Source organism: Quercus robur, chromosome 4 (genome assembly GCF_932294415.1).
Source record: "Quercus robur chromosome 4, dhQueRobu3.1, whole genome shotgun sequence".
NCBI classification, from domain to species: Eukaryota; Viridiplantae; Streptophyta; class Magnoliopsida; order Fagales; family Fagaceae; genus Quercus; species Quercus robur.
Genome location: NC_065537.1, coordinates 85,143,252 through 85,163,116, shown reverse-complemented (window position 1 = coordinate 85,163,116; position 19,865 = coordinate 85,143,252). Strand labels below are relative to the sequence as shown.

The following is a 19,865-nucleotide window of genomic DNA, read 5'->3' as shown; positions in this document are numbered from 1 at the left end:
ATAGATTTTAGAAAAACGCATGGTACAATTAAGGTTTTAAACAATAGCACCAAATTTAACTTCAAAAAATTTAATCTAATTCAATGTTGTGAATGTAGTAGCATTACTCTTACTTGTGTCAGACCTAAATTTTTGAAATTCTCGACTTAGGGTGTTCAACATTTTAATTTGGATGGTCATAATAAATTAGTTTACCATATAATTTTTTTTTGGCAAGTGTATATATATACATTTGAATTTTGAAATTTCTGTTCCTCCTCCATTGTATACTTCCTCTTCATCTTCAAAAAGTAGTTCATTTTTTTATTTTTCATTGTCCTCGGTTTCTATGCCCCATTTATGACAGATGAGAATGGGTAACTTTGTACATACGGCAGTAGTGCCACACCTATTCTTGTTTGCTTTATGGTACCACAGTCACGATGATAAGCGGTTGGTTTCCTTCATGCATTTTTCTTTTGCACTGTGGTTTGTTCTTGGCAATAAGGTTCATAGTTCAATCTTTTTTTTTTTTTTTTTTTTTAATCTTGGGTTTGTCATATTGTTCTTGCTGTGATTTTTGTGGGATTAAATTATACTTGTGTGTGGGTCGATTTGCATTTGTAACTTTGAGAAACCCAAGGGGGTCAAGATCCATTTATAATTATTCCTTGAGCAAATCACTTCTAACAAGTTCAAATTTGAATTTGAAATAGGAAATGAAAAAACCTACATCAATCATGTTTGTCAACTAACTTTGAATTCTAATAGAGGGAAGGAAATGAAACATGCTAGTCAAGCATATTTGATTTCTCAAAAAGAAAAATGTTCAAATCATTTGTCATACTTTTCCCTTTGGTATCTCAAATTTTTTGGTAGCTTATTTTCAAAAAGCAACCAATTTTATTATTTTTTTTAGGGAAGAAAAAAAAGTTAGACAAAAAGCAAAAAGCTAAATTTAAATTGCCAGAAGAAAAAGCATTATTTTTTAAATTCAAATTCTAAAACCCTAAAAATATAGGAATTCAATCTTAAATCCAGTAAGAAACTAATAAGGGGCTAAAATTAAGGGATAAAGTGCAAAAAAAAGCCAATTAAAAAAAAATAAATAAAAAAAAAAAAAGAGAGAGAAAAAGGAAGAGTGTATTTTTGTGAGGTATCCCATATCAAATTAACAGAGATTCCAGAGAAATCTAATTATATCCTTTATTCAGACATCTCTAAACACTAACACAGAAATAACGAACTTTTTGTCTGAACACCCTTCCAAATCTGTTTCGACAAGAAATGGTCACCAAAGTAAGCAGGCTACACGAGTAAACGCTAGTTTTGATACATGAGGTTTTGGAACAGAGAGTTTTTCTGCTACCCCCTCTAGTAGCCCTCAGATATCAAACCCCATTAGTGAAGGAAATAATGCTCAGCCTTTTGGCAAGCCAAAGATCATAGATACCAAGCCAGTTTCTCAACCTGGCGGATGGGCAGGTTTTTAACTTAAAAGCCTTATGGGAAGCTATAATGGAGGTATTCTGTGAGAACCACACTATATTTCTTGGCACCCTATTGGTCAGACAAATGAGAATAGAAAAAAATTTAGAAACTTGTTGGTGCAAACACAATAATAATGGAAACAACACAAAGAGAAACTGAATAATATGTTTAATATTATTAATTTGAAGAGATGAACACAACACTATTTGGATTGAGGCGCGGCACTCGCTCTCTTTAAGGAGATTCAAGCTCTTGGTTGGCAAATCTTTGTAACTGGTGCAGACCTTCTCTGACTTGTCTCCCCCAAGATACAACAGCCCAACAAATGTTGTACGACTAGAACAGCTTCTGCACAAAGTGTTCAAGCTCAAAGCTCCACCAAAAGAACACCTATCTTTGGCCCGAAATCTCTCAAGTATTTAGGAATATTATTGAATTCACTCTCTCACACAATACTCTTTGTTTTTAACTATTTCTCTTCATTCACTCTTGATATAAAATTAGTCCATAGCATAGCCATATATATAGTCTTCCAACCCTTCACATAACCTACATGTTATTTATTAATTTAGAAAACTTCTCTTAATTTATTTAATCTAACTTACATACAAGTAACTCTTTCTTTAACAAATTTTATTATAACTCATCTCTTTATTCATATTCAGTTATTCTGAGTTTTAACATATTTAATTTAAAATGTACTAACAAAACTCTTTGGCTTTTGAGCTTGATTTGTGTTCTCTGGGTGCTTGTGTTTTTTAGAGCTTTTAGAGCTTTATTTGTGTTCTCTGGGTGCTTGTGTTCTTTGGGTGCAAGTGAGTATGGAGGAGTAGTTTCATGGATTATTCCCAAAGACTGAACAAATGAGTTGAACTCAATAGATTCATACTCCCAACCTCTATCACTTCTAAATCTTTTTATTTTTCTATCGAATTGGTTCTCAACTTCTTTAAGAAATTCTTTAAATTTCTCAAAAGCAACACTTTTTTTTTAATAGATAAACATATGCATATTTGGAGAAATCATCAATAAAGGTGATGAAATACCTGTTTCCTCCACGATTTAATTTTCCTTCAAATTCACAAAGATCTGTGTGAATTAGTTCTAACAATTCGGTATTTCTTTCAACATTTTTATGAGGTCGTTTAGTAATTTTAGCTTGACTACATGCTTTACATTTTTCAAAATCTTTTGTTAGTCTTGGGATTAATCCTATGTTACTCATAATTCCCACATATCTACTGTTTATATGACACAAGCAAGCATGCCAAAAATTCACAGAAGACAACATATAAACAAAACTAGCTGATGATATATTATTTTCAATATTTAGTTTGAACATTCCATCACAAGCATACCCTTTGCCCACAAATAATCCTTTCTTAGAGATTACATATTGATCAGATTCCATTGTTTGTTTGAAGCCAGCCTTATTCAGCAAATAGCTTGACATTAGATTTTTCCTCATGGACGGTGTGTATAGCACATCTTTCACAGTGAGCACACATCTAGAGGTAAATTTTAGCTCAACCTCACCACTCCCAAGTACCTTGGTTTTACTAGAGTCATCAAGCATAATTGTTTTTTCTTCTTCAAAAGGAGTGTATATTTTGAACCAATTTTTATCATAGCAGACATGCCTATTGCCACCAGAGTCTGCCACCACCCTTCAACATATTGGATCATGTATATGTCTGTAATCATAGCCACTAAAGGCTCTTCGGTAACATTAGCCTGTGGGATAGATCCATGTTTTCGAAATTTGCAAAATTGAGCAATATGCCCACTCTTGCCACAGACAAAACATGCATTAACTTGTTGGTTATTTGAAGGCGGTCCTTGGTTCTTATTCCTTTGACTAGGGTTGCCCCTATTGTGAGGTCTACCATAATTTTTCATATTTTTCTTTCTTGGCCTCAATTGTGCATTTTTAGGAAAATGATCTTTGGGTTGGTTATTGCTTGCAGAAATTAAATTTACCTTGGTGGTAGAATGTCCATTACCCTCTTGTGTTATAAGTGCATCTTGTCCTCTAGCTTCCTCCTCTACGTAGATGCGAGTGACCAAGGATTCTAGGGATGTCTCCTTTTGCTTATGGCGCATTGATTTTTGGAACTCTTTCCATGATGGTGGTAGCTTGTCAATGATGCTAGCCACAATAAGGTTGTCCTCAATCTTTATGCCTTCGGATCTAACTTCTGCTACGATCATTTGAAAGTCTTGAATCTGTTCCACAATAGATTTGGTATCCACCATTTGATAATGAAAGAAACGACTAGTTGCATATTTCTTTGCACCAGCCTCTTCAGTGTCATATTTGCTTTGTAAAGCTTTTCAAATTTTCTTTGCAGAATTGTATGTAGTATTATAATAATCATAAAAATGATCTGCAAGACAATTTAAAAGATAATGACGACATTTATACTCATCTTGTTCATACTTATCTATTTTTTCTTGATGATCATAGAGTTCATCTTCAGTCATTTCGTCAATAGAAACCTCGTTTGGATTCTTCTCAGTGAGGACGTAGGCTACCTTAAGAAGGCTTAGATAGAAAAGGACCTTGGCTTTCCATCTTTTGAAATGGGCTCCCTTAAAACGGAAGGGCTTGTTGAGATCTCTGACATTGTCATTTGGCTTCTCAGTTGTTGGCTTCATCTTGAATCTCCTTAAAATTGTTGGTGCAAAAACAATAATAATAGAAACAACATAAAGAGAAACTGAATAATATGCTGAATATTATTAATTTGAAGAGAAGAACACAACACTATTTGGACTAAGGCGTGACACTCGCTCTCTTTAAGGAGATTCAAGCCCTTGGTTGGCTAATCTTTGTAACCGATGTAGACCTTCTCTGATTTGTCTCCCCCAGGATACAACAGCCCAACAAATGTTGTATAGCTAGAACAGCTTCTGCACAAAGTGTTCAAGCTCAAAACTCCACTAGAAGAACACCTTTCTTTGGCCCGAAATCTTTCAAGTATTTAGGAATATTATTGAATTCACTCTCTCACACAATACTCTTTGTTTTTAACTATTTCTCTTCATTCACTCTTGATATGAAATTACTCCATAGCATAGCCATATATATAGTCTTCCAACCCTTCACATAACCTACATGTCATTTATTAATTTAGAAAACTTCTCTTAATTTATTTAATCTAACTTACATACAAGTAACTCTTTCTTTAACAAATTTTATTATAACCCATCTCTTTATTCATATTCAGTTATTTTGAGTTTCAACATATTTAATTTAAAATGTACTAACAAAACTCTTTGGCTTTTGATCTTGATTTGTGTTCTCTGCGTGCTTGTGTTTTTTAGAGCTTTAATGTGGAAACATTTGCACATGTTATTCTAGACTAAGTAGTAAGTACCAGCTTACAAGTTTATACTGTTATGCATGCCTCAATCTTTGTTTAAAGTTCTGTCAATTTTGTTGGCACTAGTCGTCATGGCACTTAGCAGACCGGGGGTTTGGATCTCATGATCATGGACCTTTTCACTTATAGGGGTGTTATGGAAGGGGATAATGGACCTGTTCAAACCCCCTTAATTCAATACATTATGTACCTTATAACCTAACTTAAACTCAATGAAAACTCACTTGTGATGTGAACTAGAAATTACCATATACGAGCAAAGTAACTTGATTCAGTCAAGTAAAGTCTGCTGTAATATTATGAATCCTCGTTGATTATGGAGTTAGTAACTTAGTGGTCAGACTTTGATGCGATGAGAAGTATCTTCTGCTTAAGCAATGTGTCGCAGATAGAGTCTGGAAATTAGTTTCTCCAAAAAATTGGTGGTAAAGTTGTCTATAAATTACTTCTCCAGACCTTATAGAATAAGGAGTCCTGCGTACTAGGACTAAACTTCGCTCATGGTCTGGAAATTAGGAATGATATTTGAAAATTTAGAAAGCCCAGCTTAATATGGTTAACATAGAAATATCAAGCGTAGAGGGTGTCATGTTTGCCAGAGGTGCATCCTGTGTCAAGGAAATGCATATGAGGACTATGGAGGTAGTGTTGTGTGCAAGGGCTTTTGGATAGCATTCTCATATAAGATTGTGTGAAAAATTATTACGAGTTTGAGAAAGATAGAAACGAAGAAAAATAGACGCAGTCAAGTACAGGAGTGAATATCAAGTATTTAGGTGGCTCGACCTTAGGCCTAAATTCGTAGACGTTGGCGAGGGGAAATTTTCATTAACAAATATGAAAAATAGAAAAGTAGTATAGAGGCACTTTCGTAAACTTCAAATACGCCCAAAAAGCTCTCACAAATCACAAAGATTTAAGTATAAAGAAATTTACCTTACTCAATTGTCAAATGGCATTCTATTTATTTATTTACCTCTTTTCTTTTTTTTACAAAATCTTATAAGATACATATAATTATGGGCATTGTTTATTAGACACCTGTGTATATGCACACAAGTGTGTAATAACTCTGAAATCTTCAGTTTAACTCATGATTTCAAAATTGAAAATGTGGGTTAGCATCAAGACTTAGTGTTATTTAACACTTGTATGAATACACACAAGTGTATAATAGGTTTTATTCATACTAGTCGCAAGCCCATGGAATTCAAGGGAATATATAATTATTTTGAGATGTGGTATAATGTATTGTTCATTGTAAATAATTTGCTCCCTAAAAATTAAACAATTTCTAAAAGTAACTTTCATCTCTCTATTTTAACAAATATATAATTGTATCATTTTTGGTATTTTTACAAATATATATAATTGTATCTTTTTTGGTGTTTTTAATTGATATTATTCTTTTATGAAGTGGTCTGTATTCTTCTAATTATTGTTAATATGCACTATATTTTCCTAATTTCTTTTGGTACAACTAAAGTTTTTAATTTTCAAATTTATTATTCAAATTCTCATTATCTTAAGGAGATGATCAAGATAATAAAAGATTATCATATAATTACAATTGATATTACTCAAACAATTAATAATACACTTAACCCAAACTTAACTTTTCTCATTCTTAAGTAAATACACTAAACTGAACTGAAATGGGCCAAATGGACCGAATTGAACTAAATGGACCGAATTGAACCAAACTGGACCAAATAGTCCAAAATGGACCAAATAATGAACCATAATTAGTAAACATAACTCAAAAAATTAATAATAATTATAAGAATAAAGTGATAGAAAACCATAATCTATGATAAATAGTTTATTCCAATATGATGGAAGTGGTTTGTTGTTAAAGTAACATCAATTAGATTTGTTATGAAATTAATATTTTTAATTAAATTATTATGCATGCATTTGTGATTCTATGTGTTATTCGAGTTGAATTTGACACCATGTAGAGAAAGTTGGTACACTACAAAAATCATATCAAGAAAACCTCTTGCATATAATATTTTATACAAAAAGGAAAAAGAAAGAGGAAAAAAAAAACCATTTTTAAGAGCTTTATTATCTCTATCTCTTGAAATTGATGAAGATAATATATGGTTCTCTAAGTAGGAGCGGAACTAAACCCTTCAACCTAGCCTTGAATACTACATTTACATGCGTATATAAATACAATGGTGGAATGAGATTTTTTTGGGCAAGTATAAACTAAAAGTAAATAAATGATGTCTCCACCGAAGATGTTTTTATTACATGTATTTTATATTATAAGTTACATTTAGGTTCAAGAACATGTAAAGTCATAGTAGTGAAAGTGATGGTTATATCATGATTTATAAGTTCTAATTAGTTTTGAGAATGAGTATAAAGATAATGCATTATTACATACATTAATACTTAAACACATTTTTTTAAGAAATGAAGGAAAGAAAATGATGACATAAATGTGATTCACCTTCATCTTTTAGATATAAATAATGGTAAACTATGTATTTGGTCCCTATTATTTACACCATATTTTAGTTTGGTCCATAAATTTTTAATTGTGTCAATTTAGTCCCTAACCTTCTAGTATTGTGTTAATTTAATACCTGTTGATATGTCTTGGATGAAAATTACAAATGTGGCAAATAACCAAAATAAAAATTAGTTTATTGCCACATCAATAGAAACTAACTTTTTATTTTGACCGTTAGCCACGTTAGTAATTTTCATCCAAGAGATAATAACATAGACTAAATTGACACGACACTAAAAAGTTAGGGACTAAATTGGCATAGTTGAAAAGTTGGGAATTCTAGCATTTTGCCCTTATTTTATAAAAAAATTTAGCAATATGTCCCTGTTTTGAAACTATTTAGGTCCATGCCTCTGTTTTGAAACTTGATTTTCTCAAAATCGAGTTTCAATGAAAAATTCGATTGCTTTAAAATCGAGTTATGCCCAATCAAACTTATAATAATAATAAAATAAAAAAAATCATGGAGCTCGCGTTCCATTCAATTTTTTTTTTTTTTTTTTTTTTTTTTGATTTTGATCTATAGCTGCATTCTTCCATACCTATAGTGGCGTTTTTTATGGAACTTGAGCTCCATGAACTCGAGTTCCATGCATTTTTATTTTTTTTTTTTTAAGTTTGATCTATAGCTGCATTCTTCCATACCTATAGTGGTGTTTTTATGGAACTCGAGCTCCATGAACTCGAGTTCCATGCAAAATTCTTTTAAAAAAAAAGTTTGATCTATAGCTGCATTCTTCCATACCTATAGTGGCGTTTTTTATGGAACATGAGTTCCACGCAATTTTTTTTTTTTTTTTTTTTTTTTGAAGTTTGATCAGGCATAACTCAATTTTAAAGCAATCGAGTTTTTCATTTGAAACTTGATTTTCTCAAAATCGAGTTTCAAAAAAGGGGCATAGACCTAAATAGTTTTAAAACAGGAACATATTGCTAATTTTTTTTTTAAATAAGGGTAAAATGCTAGAATCCCCTTGAAAAGTTAGGGCCAAATTGAAATATGATATAAATGATAGGGACCAAATTAGTAGTTTCCCTATAAATAATAGAGTAAATTACAAGTTGCACCCCTAAAGTTTGGAGGTAATTGGATTTTACACCCTGAAGTTTCAAAATTTGGCTTTTGCCCCCTAAAGTTTGGGTGTTTGGATTTTACACCCTGAAGTTTCAGAATTTGGATTTTACTCCCTAAAGTTTGTAAATATCTGAATTTTACACCCCCAAACTTTAGGGGTGTAATATGCAATTTACCCTAAATAATATATATATATATATATATATAATCAAAGATATCTGACTATTTGTTGACTTCCTTATATTGTACCACATAAGCTTTGGAGCCTTCACAATGTTCCACATCATTATTATTTTTTAAATTTAATTTATTCTCTTTATTATTTATTTTCCAAATTTCTGAAAACTCTACACACGGTGAAAACCTTATGCTTCAATTGCCACCTTCCTTCCCTCTCACTCCAATCCAATCTCTTATCCACAATGAAGACCCAGAAAATCCGATTGCATTGGTCCATCATAAACATAATGCTTCTTTTCCTCTTCTAAATGAATTCAAGTTCTCTCTCTTTTTTTTTTTCTTTTTTGCTTTGCTCTCCGTTGCAATTTTTGTGTAATATGAATTCCAAGACCGATGAAAGAGCCACCTTCTAGATAAAGAGGACCCATTGTGTTAAATTGTCTTTTGTGTGTTTGGCATGGCTGGACAAGTATGAATTGTATTTAAAAAAAAATCAAATTTAGATTTTTCTTTTCTCACATTTGAGTTCTTTTTGTTTAACCAAAACCCTAGCAACTCTACTCGCCCTGCATCAATATGGTACCCCTTTTCTTTGGATCTCTTTATATTATGCTCCAATCTCAAATTTGGCTGTGATATGGTAGGATTTTTTTTTGAATATTTAGATATTGTTGTATAAAACATTGCTATAATTTTATTTGTTTGATTTCTTAATTAATTATATTAACTCTATGTTTGCTTTAATTATGGATTTTTTTTAATAAAAAATTGCAAGAATTTAGAGTACATCTTCTAGCCTTATACTCATATTGGTTTTATCTTATTTTTCTTGTGCAATTTTTTTCTTGGTGCTGTTTAATTACTATTCTTAATTAAGAAAAAGGTTGATGGACTGATTATATAAGATTTGCATAGTATTGTTGAATTATGCAATGTTCTAAGCTTTTGGCTTTTTGGTAACATAGTTGCTGTCATGCTTTGTAAGATCTAAAATTGTTGAATTATTTGATTAGTTGCAATTAATGTCCTATGTTACTTGCTAATTGCAAGAGTTAAGGGCACGATCATTTGGTCAAATATCTTTTGTTTTTAGTATGTTTAATCTTTTAGAATATTTGTATGGATCTAATCTCTAAACAATGAACAAAAGAGAATTAGAATTTTTCACAAAAAGCAAAATCCAAAAAGACATTGAATAAAGCTTGAAGATACAAGCACAATTATAAATAATTTTGTTTACTAATTCTTTTGTAATACTTATTAAACAAATGTAAGAGCATGTTTTAATTATTGTAATGTTTTACTCCATAATATTTGTATGTTTTTTCATATTTAACGATCTTATGTGGTAAGATTTTTGACAATTTTTCATAAGTAATGTTTAAGCTACGGAAAATTATTGAATATTCCGGAAGTACCATAAATGTGTACTCCCTCCTCTTACATGAATTGTGAGTCCCACCATAAATTTAATTAGTGAGACTCATAGTTATGTGAGAGAGGGGGAATACACATTTATGGTACTCCGTGAATACCCAATAATTACCCTTAAACTACATCTTTCATCTTATATTGGAGTTGATTTAGCTTTCAAATAGTTGAAATTAGAAAAATATTTAAATTAGAACATTTTAACCTTTGATCTAAAATTTTTCCTAGCAACTAGTTATATATATGAGAGGTGCTACGTCCACAACATTTTCACAACAAATCATAGTTGGTTAGTTGTTATTAGTTCAAATTTGAACCTAATACTAAGATTACTTTTTTGCCCCAACAATAATAACCAGTAACAACCTGACACTTAGGATTTGTTGTAAAAATGTTGTGAAAATATTATGGACATATCATTTCTCTATATATATATACTGTTCAACTAAAGTTGGCAATTTTGTGCAGCTGTGCATGCAAAGAACTCAAAGCCAACCCTTAAATAATAGGCGGTCAAGATTCTCAAAAAAGAGAATAAAAAAAAAAAAAAAAAAAAAAAAAAAGGCGGCCGGTCAAGCCACATACGTTAATTACTCTCTATTTTAATTTGATTTGATCAAGTTTCACAAACGAAACAATGCCGAGGCTTCAACCAAGATACCTAGCTAATCGCTAATGTGACTATTTTTTTTAGAAGCCGACCTAATGACTATTTCAAATTGCAAATATATACACCTTTTAATTAATAGGCAATCAAGCCACAATTGACAATTGTCAACAGATGGAGTAATTAATAGAGTCATTACGCTATTAATTGTAGAAAAACGAATTGAGAGAGAGAGAGAGAGAGAGAGAGTGAGGACTTGGAATGATACATGCATTAAATCAAGGAACGGCGTGGAAATTGCCACTTTTATAAGCTTGGGCAATGCGTCATTGCCCATGTATTAAGCTAATGACGCTGCTAGTAAGGTCTAATTGAGTGAATACAAATTATTTGTATCATTTTTTGTATACCACTTTATGTTCCACCAAAGATAACTTGTCATGTATTGATTTTTTTTTCATTTTAAATTTCAGTTATTTTAATAGGAAAATAAAATCATATCCTCTGTAACATTTTAAAAAGAAATATATATATATATATATATATATAAATGAGTTTTTCACTCTTTCCCTCTCCTTGAAAGGCTTCTAAATATTGGACAATTGTAAAAAAAAAAAATTATTCATGTTCAATTCTTTTAATAGCTTGAGACTTGAGAGCAGAAAGTTAAACTAAATGATGATTTAGAATGACGATAAAGAGCGCAATCATCAGAAGCGGACGTCATAAGTTGACACTCTGTATTAAAAAAAATTTAAAAAAAAAAAACCTTAAATTATATCAAGTTAGCCCTAAAATGTATAAATCTCTTGATTCTTCTTGGTTTAGATTAATTATTATAAACTCAAAAGGTGTACATAGAATCATGTTGTTTCTAGGACATTACACTCAAGAAATAAAATCTTAACTATCATACAAATGCTAAAGCAGAGCAACATCTGTCTGAATAATAAAAAAACTAGTAGTAATTAAGAAGCTACTATTAATTTAAGGGAGAGGGATTAAAGAGTTATCTTTATTAATTGAAAAGGTTTTCTCATTTCATAATATTGCTACTAGTTGAAGCATTCATGCTTTCTTGACGCTAGCTAGTCTTATTAGTTAGACACCAAACAATTTGGTGTTAGTTAATTCAAATATCTGAAGAAGTCATAGACCATGAAAATGACTGGTTCTTAAATAATCTCAATTACAAGACTACAGCAACTGCTTGGAACAGCATGTTTAAAACCTATCAAACATTATAAATGTTGTTGTAATGGTTTCTTTCTAACTCATAAACCCATAAGCCATAACCATTATTATGGCAATGGTTACTTCAACACTTCATCATTGTTGTTCTCTCTTTCTTCTCCTTCTGCTTCTTCCTCTCGTTCCCACTGTTTTTACCTACACCAAAGATGACTGTAACATATTGCTGAACTCACCGGCTTCAGTTACAGACCAAGATATTAATCCATTATTCACGTCGCTTTCAGGTGAATTTTCCTTTGGATTCCGCCATTTTCAAATCAATGAGAAAGAGTCTCAATTCTTGCTTGCAGTTTGGTTTACTAAAACAAAGGACCAAACCATAGTTTGGTCTGCAAATGGCAATGATCCAGCACCACAAGGTTCTACACTGACGCAGAATAGCAGCAGTGCATTTGTTCTCAATGACCCTAATGGCAATGAGTTATGGAAGGCTCCAGGGAATGGTTCCAAATCCAGTTGTGCGGCTCTACTGGACAATGGGAACTTGGTGATCTTAGATGAGCAGTATAATTCTATATGGGAAAGCTTCAAAGAGCCTACTGATACGATTTTGCCTGGCCAAATACTGTACATGAATACCACACTCAGGTCTCACCAATCTATTACAAATTATTCTTATGGCCGCTTCCAGCTTTCTTTACAGCTTGATGCCAATCTGGTGCTTTATTCTATAAATATGCCATCTGAAGTTCTTAATCATGCTTATTTTGCCACCATGACAATGTTCTGGGAATCACAGTTGATCTTTACTGAAGCCGGATACATGTATGTCCAAGATGCGAACAAATCAACTAACATTTTCAACCTTACTCAACAAGATCCAGGCTCAAAAGACTCTTTCTACCACATGGCTAGGATTGATTATGATGGGGTCTTCAGAATATACAAACACCTAAGACAGCAGGACACAAGTTGTGGAAGCTGTCCTTCAACATGGGAGCCAGTGCAAGGCATTCCTGGTATTACTGATATTTGTGGTGTATTTGATGCTAATACTTTTGTAGGTGGGTTCTGTGGACTCAACGGTGTTTGTCGTACCTCAGATGCTTCAAGTGGGGGCGGGACATTTTGCTCATGTCCTTACGGATTTTCTCAATTGAACCCATATGAGGATTGGGCAGGGTGTAATTGTGTAAACCAGATTTTCCATTACCCAACTGCGACAATGGATGGGAAGAAAATAAAGGGCAGGTAAGCTTTGTACGGCTTACAAATATGGACTGGCCGTTTACAGATTACAGCCTTGTTTAAGGGGCTAATGAGACACAGTGTAAGCAGCAATGCCTTGACGATTGCATGTGTGTTGTGGCCATCTACGAGAAAACAGGTGGCTATTGTTGGAAGAAGAAGTATCCTCTGTCCAACGGAAGATATAGCACAAATATTACGAGAATAGCTTTCATCAAGGTACCTAATAGCTTTGTTCCAGTGAAGAAAAGCCAGTCTGTGGTAGTTGTTTTGGCACTACTCCTTGGCAGCTCTGCATTTCTCAATATCCTTTTCTTCATAGCTAGTATTGTGGCTATTATCTACTTGCACCACAAAAGGCTGAATTCGCCATGGAATATTGATAGCACACTTGCAACAAATGTGAGAAGCTATACATATAAAGAGCTCGAACAAGCAACCAGGGGCTTCAAGCAAATAGTAGGAAAAGGTGCTTTCGGAACTGTTTATAAAGGGGTCCTTCCATCAGATTCAAAAAGATTTGTTGCAGTCAAGAAGTTAGGTAAGGTGGTAGAAGAAGGTGAGAAAGAAAAAGAATTCAAAACAGAAGTGAGCGTGATTGGTCAGACTCATCATAAAAATTTAGTCCGGTTGCTTGGTTATTGTGATGAGGGGCAGCACCGGCTATTGGTATATGAGTACATGAGTAATGGCTCTTTAGCTAACTTTCTCTTTGGGATATCCAGGCCTCATTGGAACCAAAGAGTGCAGATTGCTTTTGGAATTGCAAGAGGTCTCATGTACTTACATGAAGAGTGCTGCACCCAAATCATCCATTGTGACATAAAGCCTCAAAACATACTTCTGAATGAATACTTTACACCAAGGATTGCTGATTTTGGATTAGCAAAGCTTTTGTTGGCTGAGCAAACTCGAGCTGCTCGAACAGGAATAAGAGGGACGATTGGATACTTTGCACCTGAATGGTTTAGGAAAGCATCCATTTCCGTTAAGGTTGATGTGTACAGTTTTGGTGTGATGTTACTTGAGATTATTTGTTGCAAGTCTAGTATTACATTTGCGTTGCAAGCAGAGGAGGCATTGATAGATTGGGCTTACGAATGCTACAAAGATAAAAAATTAGATAAGTTGATAGAAAACGATGAGGAAGCAAGTAATGACATGAAGAGGCTAGAGAGGCTTGTGATTGTGGCAATTTGGTGTATTCAAGAAGATCCTTCACTGAGACCCTCGATGAAAAAGATCACACAGATGCTTGAGGGAGTTATTGAAGTCTTTGGGCCTCCAAGTCCTTCATTGTATAATCACTCTCCACCTTCAAAAGGTAGTTCCCTTGAGTTTTCATTCTCCTCAGTTGAAAGGTAAGCATTTGAGATTGATGATAATGGGTAACTTTGTAAATAACTAAGTGTTGAGCAACCTCTTTTAAAGGTGAGGCACCACACCTTTTCTTATTTGTATTATGGTATCAAATTCAGACTGATCCGTGGTTGGTTTCCGTTATTCATTTGTCTCTTGCTCTGTCCTTTGTTCTTGGATACAAGGTTCCCTTGTTTCATGCCTATTATTCTTTAGTGTCTTTCACCTTCTTAGTTACTTAGCTTTAATTTTGGATTCCTAGTTCAATCTGACTCTTTTTTTTCCTGGGTTAGTTAAATTGTTGATTTGGATTTGTAACTGTGAGAACTTCAATCCAAGGGGATCTTGATTCATAATAATTATTCCTTGAACAAATCAAGTCAAACATGATGTTGAAATTTAAATTTTATATTATAAAAAAAAAAAAAAAAAAAAAAAAAAAAAAAACTGCACCAATCATATTTGTCATCCAACTTTAAATTCTAATAGATGAAGGAAACGAAACATTGTAGTCAAGAAAAAAAAATTTTAATTCTCAAAATGGAAAAATTCAAATCATTCATGATACAAATAGTTTTGTATCCCATAGTTTTCAATATCTTATTTGCTAAACTAGTTTTCAAAAAACAACTAGTTTTATTTTTATTTTTTTATTATTATTTTTGGGGGGGGGGGGGGGGGGGGTGGTTGACGGAGAAGTGTGACAAAAAGCTAAACTTAAATTGCCAAACAAAAAGAAAAAGCATCTATTTTTGAAATTCCAATTCTAAAACCTGAAAAATATTGGAATTCAATCTTCAATCTGTTAGGAAAAGAAATGATCACCAAAACAAAGAAAGAAGAAACTGAATAAAAAAGAACACCCTTCCAGATCTGTTAGGACAAGAAATGGTACCAAACATTGGCTTTGATGTTATGGGGTTTTGGAACACACAGTTTTTGTGTTTCTCCAAAAATTGGTAGTAAAGTTTTCTATAAATCACTTCTCCACAACTTATAGAATGAGGAGTCCTGGTACTAGACACTTTGATTATGTAGTTGATTGGTCAGGAAACTTGGTGTAGGCACAGCAGGCACCCAAGTTCTCAAATTCATGATTGCAAGAACTTTTTTTTTATATATAATAATTAGTGGATTCAAACTCAAGATATTACTGTGGAGATCAAAAAGTGCTACTGAGCCACAAGTAGAGAATTATTTTTCAAACTCAGGAAAAAAAAAATTGAAAGCTCGATAATGGAAATGCTAGAGCTAGTTTAGACCCTCAATTTTAATTACAGCTTAATCTATATATATCTAAAAGATGAAGCGTAGCATTTATTGTTGCTACGCTCCAGTTGTGCCACATCATCGTCCACCTCATTATCATTTTCTTTCCAATTTTCCTATAATTGTTTTTAACATTTACTTTTTATTTTATTGTAGTATTTACACTTTTTCCACACTTTCTCCACCCTTACCTTTTCATCTCCCCACTACCTTCTAAATAAATATTATTATTCTTCTTTTCATCTCCCCACTACCCTCTACATAAATATTATTCTTCTTCATTCTCTTCATCTTCCTTTATTTTGTCTCTTCTTATTCACACTTTCTTACTATAAATTTGTAACTATCTATTCCATTCTATGCATGGTTTTCTCTCACAAAAAAAAGGTTCTCTCTCTCTCTCTCTCTCTCTCTCTCAATTTTTGGATGAATTTTTTATACATTCTTCTATTTATGCCAAATTACTAATCTTTGGGAATCCTTTCTTTTTTCTTTTCCTTTTTCTACACTAGAATCATTATGCTCATTTTCTCACTTAATTTAAACGGGTAGTTTGCTGAAATTCAGAAAAAGGTTCTCTCTCAATTTTTCGATGAATTTTTTATACATTCTTCTATTTATGCCAAATTACTAATCTTTGGGATTTTTTTTTTCCTACATTAGAATCATTATGCTCATTTCCTCCTTAATTTGATTGGGTAGTTTGCCAGAATTCAAGTAAAACCAAACAATAAGGAATTTTACGGCATTAGAGAACGTTTGAATATATACCAGCCAAAATTTGAAAGTCAGCAAATTAGTGGAGCTATGATTAAGCTTTAAATGGGATTGATGGTATTGCCAATGTTCTTTAATTAGCATCCATATTTCTATTTCTCTATATATGTTTCCTAGAATTAGTATTAGTATCATTTTTATTTTCTCTATTATATTCTAGGTAGACCAAGAGTTCTTTAAAACTCCACATTGGTTAATGCCATTTAGATTTGTTTTTTAAATTGTTTTTTCTCTTTAATTGTTAAATGTTATCCTATTTTTGTTCTTTCTCATGACTCTAATTAATGTTGATGGTTTTTTTTTTTTTTTTTTTTGATTAGTTAAGGTTGATGGTTCTTTGTTACAGAGGAAAGAAGAAATTGAAAACAATTGAATTCCGTATAAACCTGTACCTAAAGGGGACAGGAGCCTTTGTTTATTTGATTAGTGACAATATATTAAAGGGGCATATCCTTTGGTCATTGCATTGCATTTCTTAAAGGTTAAAGATAAAGCTTGTCATTATAGGAAAACATTTGGGGTGGATATCATTTAAAAAAAAAAATTTGTATTTCATTAATATTTTTTAAGGTGAACCATATTCTTCTAACTTTATTGTAGTGTGTTACATTTGCTTAATATACAACTCATCTCTTATGGAATAAGGAAATTATCATAATAATAAAATCATCACAAAATTACAAGGTTAACTTAACCAAAATTAAAATAAAACTAAAGAAATAAAAAAATAGATTTTATAATAATTTATTAGTAAAAAAATTGGTAGGCATATTCAAATTCCTATTTCCAAAAACAACTAAGTATTAATCCAAACCAAAATTCAATCAAAATTATAAAAGGGAAAGAAAAGACTTTCTGATGAGAAATTAAAAAAACACAATACTAAAACACATATTAAAAAAAAAAAAAACCATCAATCTTAATTAGAGTTATAAGAAAGAATAAAAATCTTTTATGTGCAATTGTTCTCTTTATTGGTATTTATTGTTATATATTTTATTTTTACTTTTTTTTCTTCTCATGTTATGTTATTCAACATTTAAATTCAGTCACATCTTCCACATCATTAAATTATATATATATATATATATATAAAATAATTAAACATGGAATATTTTATTTAAATTTAAATCAATAAAATTATCCTTAAAAAATTGTACTTTTTTTTTTCATTTACACTTTGTCCAAGCTTTTGCCTTACCTTTATCTTTTCATCTCCCCACTACCTTCTACCTTAATATCACTATTCAACTCCCACATCTTCCATATCATTAAATTATTTATATTTTAATTTCTCTTCTTTTTTTATTTAAGAAAATTAAAATTTTAAAATTTTACTTAAATTCAATAAATAAAAGTGTCCTCATAAAGTGGAGTAATACTAGGGACACACTCATTCTCAAACCCAATACATCAAAGAAAAAATATAATACAAAACAAATGCCAATTGGGAAACACTAAATTAAAAAATAATAATAATAATGAGGATATCAAACCAAATATAATATAAAGAAACTAATAGTTATGGATATACTAACTTAAGGGTAGCAAAATTAATTGAAAAAAAAAAAAAACTACAATGCATATTTAATGCAATTTAATTGGAAAACAAAGAGGTTGTAAGGAGAAGTAAAAATAAAAAAATAAATATAACCAATATGAATAACATTAAAAACTTTATAGTGCAATAAAATCAACTGTTACATTCACTTAAAAAATTGAATCAATAATCAATAATTAAACACAATCATAGCAATATATTTAAACTTAAAACTAATCAAACTCTAATTCATAACTAAAATGAGATGTTCTCATGTAATAATAGAAATTACATAAGAAATAAAGTTAGAAATGAAATTATAATAATAGTAAAAAACGTTATAAATGAAATTATGAAAAAAAGTGATAAAACTAATTAGCTACTATCATTATGAAATAGTAGTCTATGATTTTGCACATCTAAAGAAGTGGAATATATAGAGTTTACTTAAGGTATATGTAAAGATTCACATTAAAAAAAAGATATGTAAAGGTTAAAAAAATGTATATTCTATAAATAAATAAAAAGGTATATGTAAGGTTTTTATTAACTTAGAAGAAAATGAAAAATCAATTATTAATAATAGCAACAACAACAACAATAATAATATATGGGTAATTACATTCCCCTTTCTTGAGATTTGAAGAAATGACACTCTACCCCAAACTTGAAAGGAAAAAATATTTTCACCCTTTACATTTGTTTGACCAAACTTTGTTAAATTAATATTAAAATATTGTGTACTAACCTGCCTATGCTTAAGATAGGTTCCAAAATTAACCATAATTTTAAAATTAAAATCTCTCATTTTAAAATTTTAAATTAAAGTGTATTTCAAAATATTAAGTAATGTCTTTTGCTTTTTTTTTTTTTTTTTCCTTTTCTTTTCCTAATGAGTTATGGAGAGATTTGTCATTTCAAATGTTTTGGTATTTTATAAATTTGTATTTTAATTCTAAAGTTATGAGTAATGTCTTTACTAACCATGGTTAAACATTTATAAACAGATTCTTAAATAAATTTAAAATATTTTGTTATTAATATAAACAGAATGGGAGAGTGTTAGTACTTATTACTCCAAATATATTTAATAAGATCACCCTAAAAAAAATTATCTCGTGCAATGCGCGGGTCTACAACTAGTTAATTTTAAATCTAAACGCACTTAATGCAGAATATACGTTATTAGAAAATTAATTAATCGAAGCACTCAACAATTGCAAGGATAAACAAATAAGTGCAAGGCAAAAATCTAATAGTTGGATTGCATGTTCTTTATGCTCTTAACACATATGTCAAATTTTGTATCAATTGAATATTATTTACTATATAATCTATAAGATTATATTTATGCATAGTTTAGTTTTAAACTACAAAAACTTGAAATTTAAATAATATATTAATGATATAGTTATTGATTTTTAATTTTTTAGAAATTTTACAACCATTGAGGATAAAAAAATTAAAAATAAAAATAAAAAAGGTAATCCAATGGTGGATTTGTCAATATTTATATTCAATAAAAAAATATTGAGTAAAATTGTATTCTTAAGCTGTAATCAATTTTGTAACTAAATTTTGTCCTAAATCATTTATAGGTGTTGACGAGGGGAAAGTTTTCCTAATAAATATGAAAAATAGAAAAGTAGTATAGAAGCACTTTCACAAACTTCAAATACTCCAAAAAAGCTCTCACAAATCACAAAGAATAATAATAGAGAAATTTACCCTACTCAATTGTTGCATGGCATCCACTTTATTGATTGATTTATTTATTATTTTTTACAAAACCGCTGAAGATA

The 19,865-nt window shown here is 31.0% G+C and overlaps 2 protein-coding genes across 40 annotated transcripts in view; one reads left to right on the top strand and one right to left on the bottom strand.

The window, feature by feature from the left end:
• The window catches only part of LOC126724115 (disease resistance protein Roq1-like), a 140,349-nt gene that overhangs the window by 81,391 nt on the left and 39,093 nt on the right, over window positions 1-19,865 (bottom strand). The window lies entirely within an intron of this gene.
• The window catches only part of LOC126724117 (G-type lectin S-receptor-like serine/threonine-protein kinase LECRK1), an 85,757-nt gene continuing 77,832 nt past the window's right edge, over window positions 11,941-19,865 (top strand). Inside the window, exon 1 of the mRNA XM_050428421.1 lies at window positions 11,941-12,518. Coding sequence (XP_050284378.1) covers window positions 11,980-12,518 — 539 coding nt within the window. The 5' untranslated portion in view covers window positions 11,941-11,979. The remainder of the gene's footprint in view (window positions 12,519-19,865) is intronic.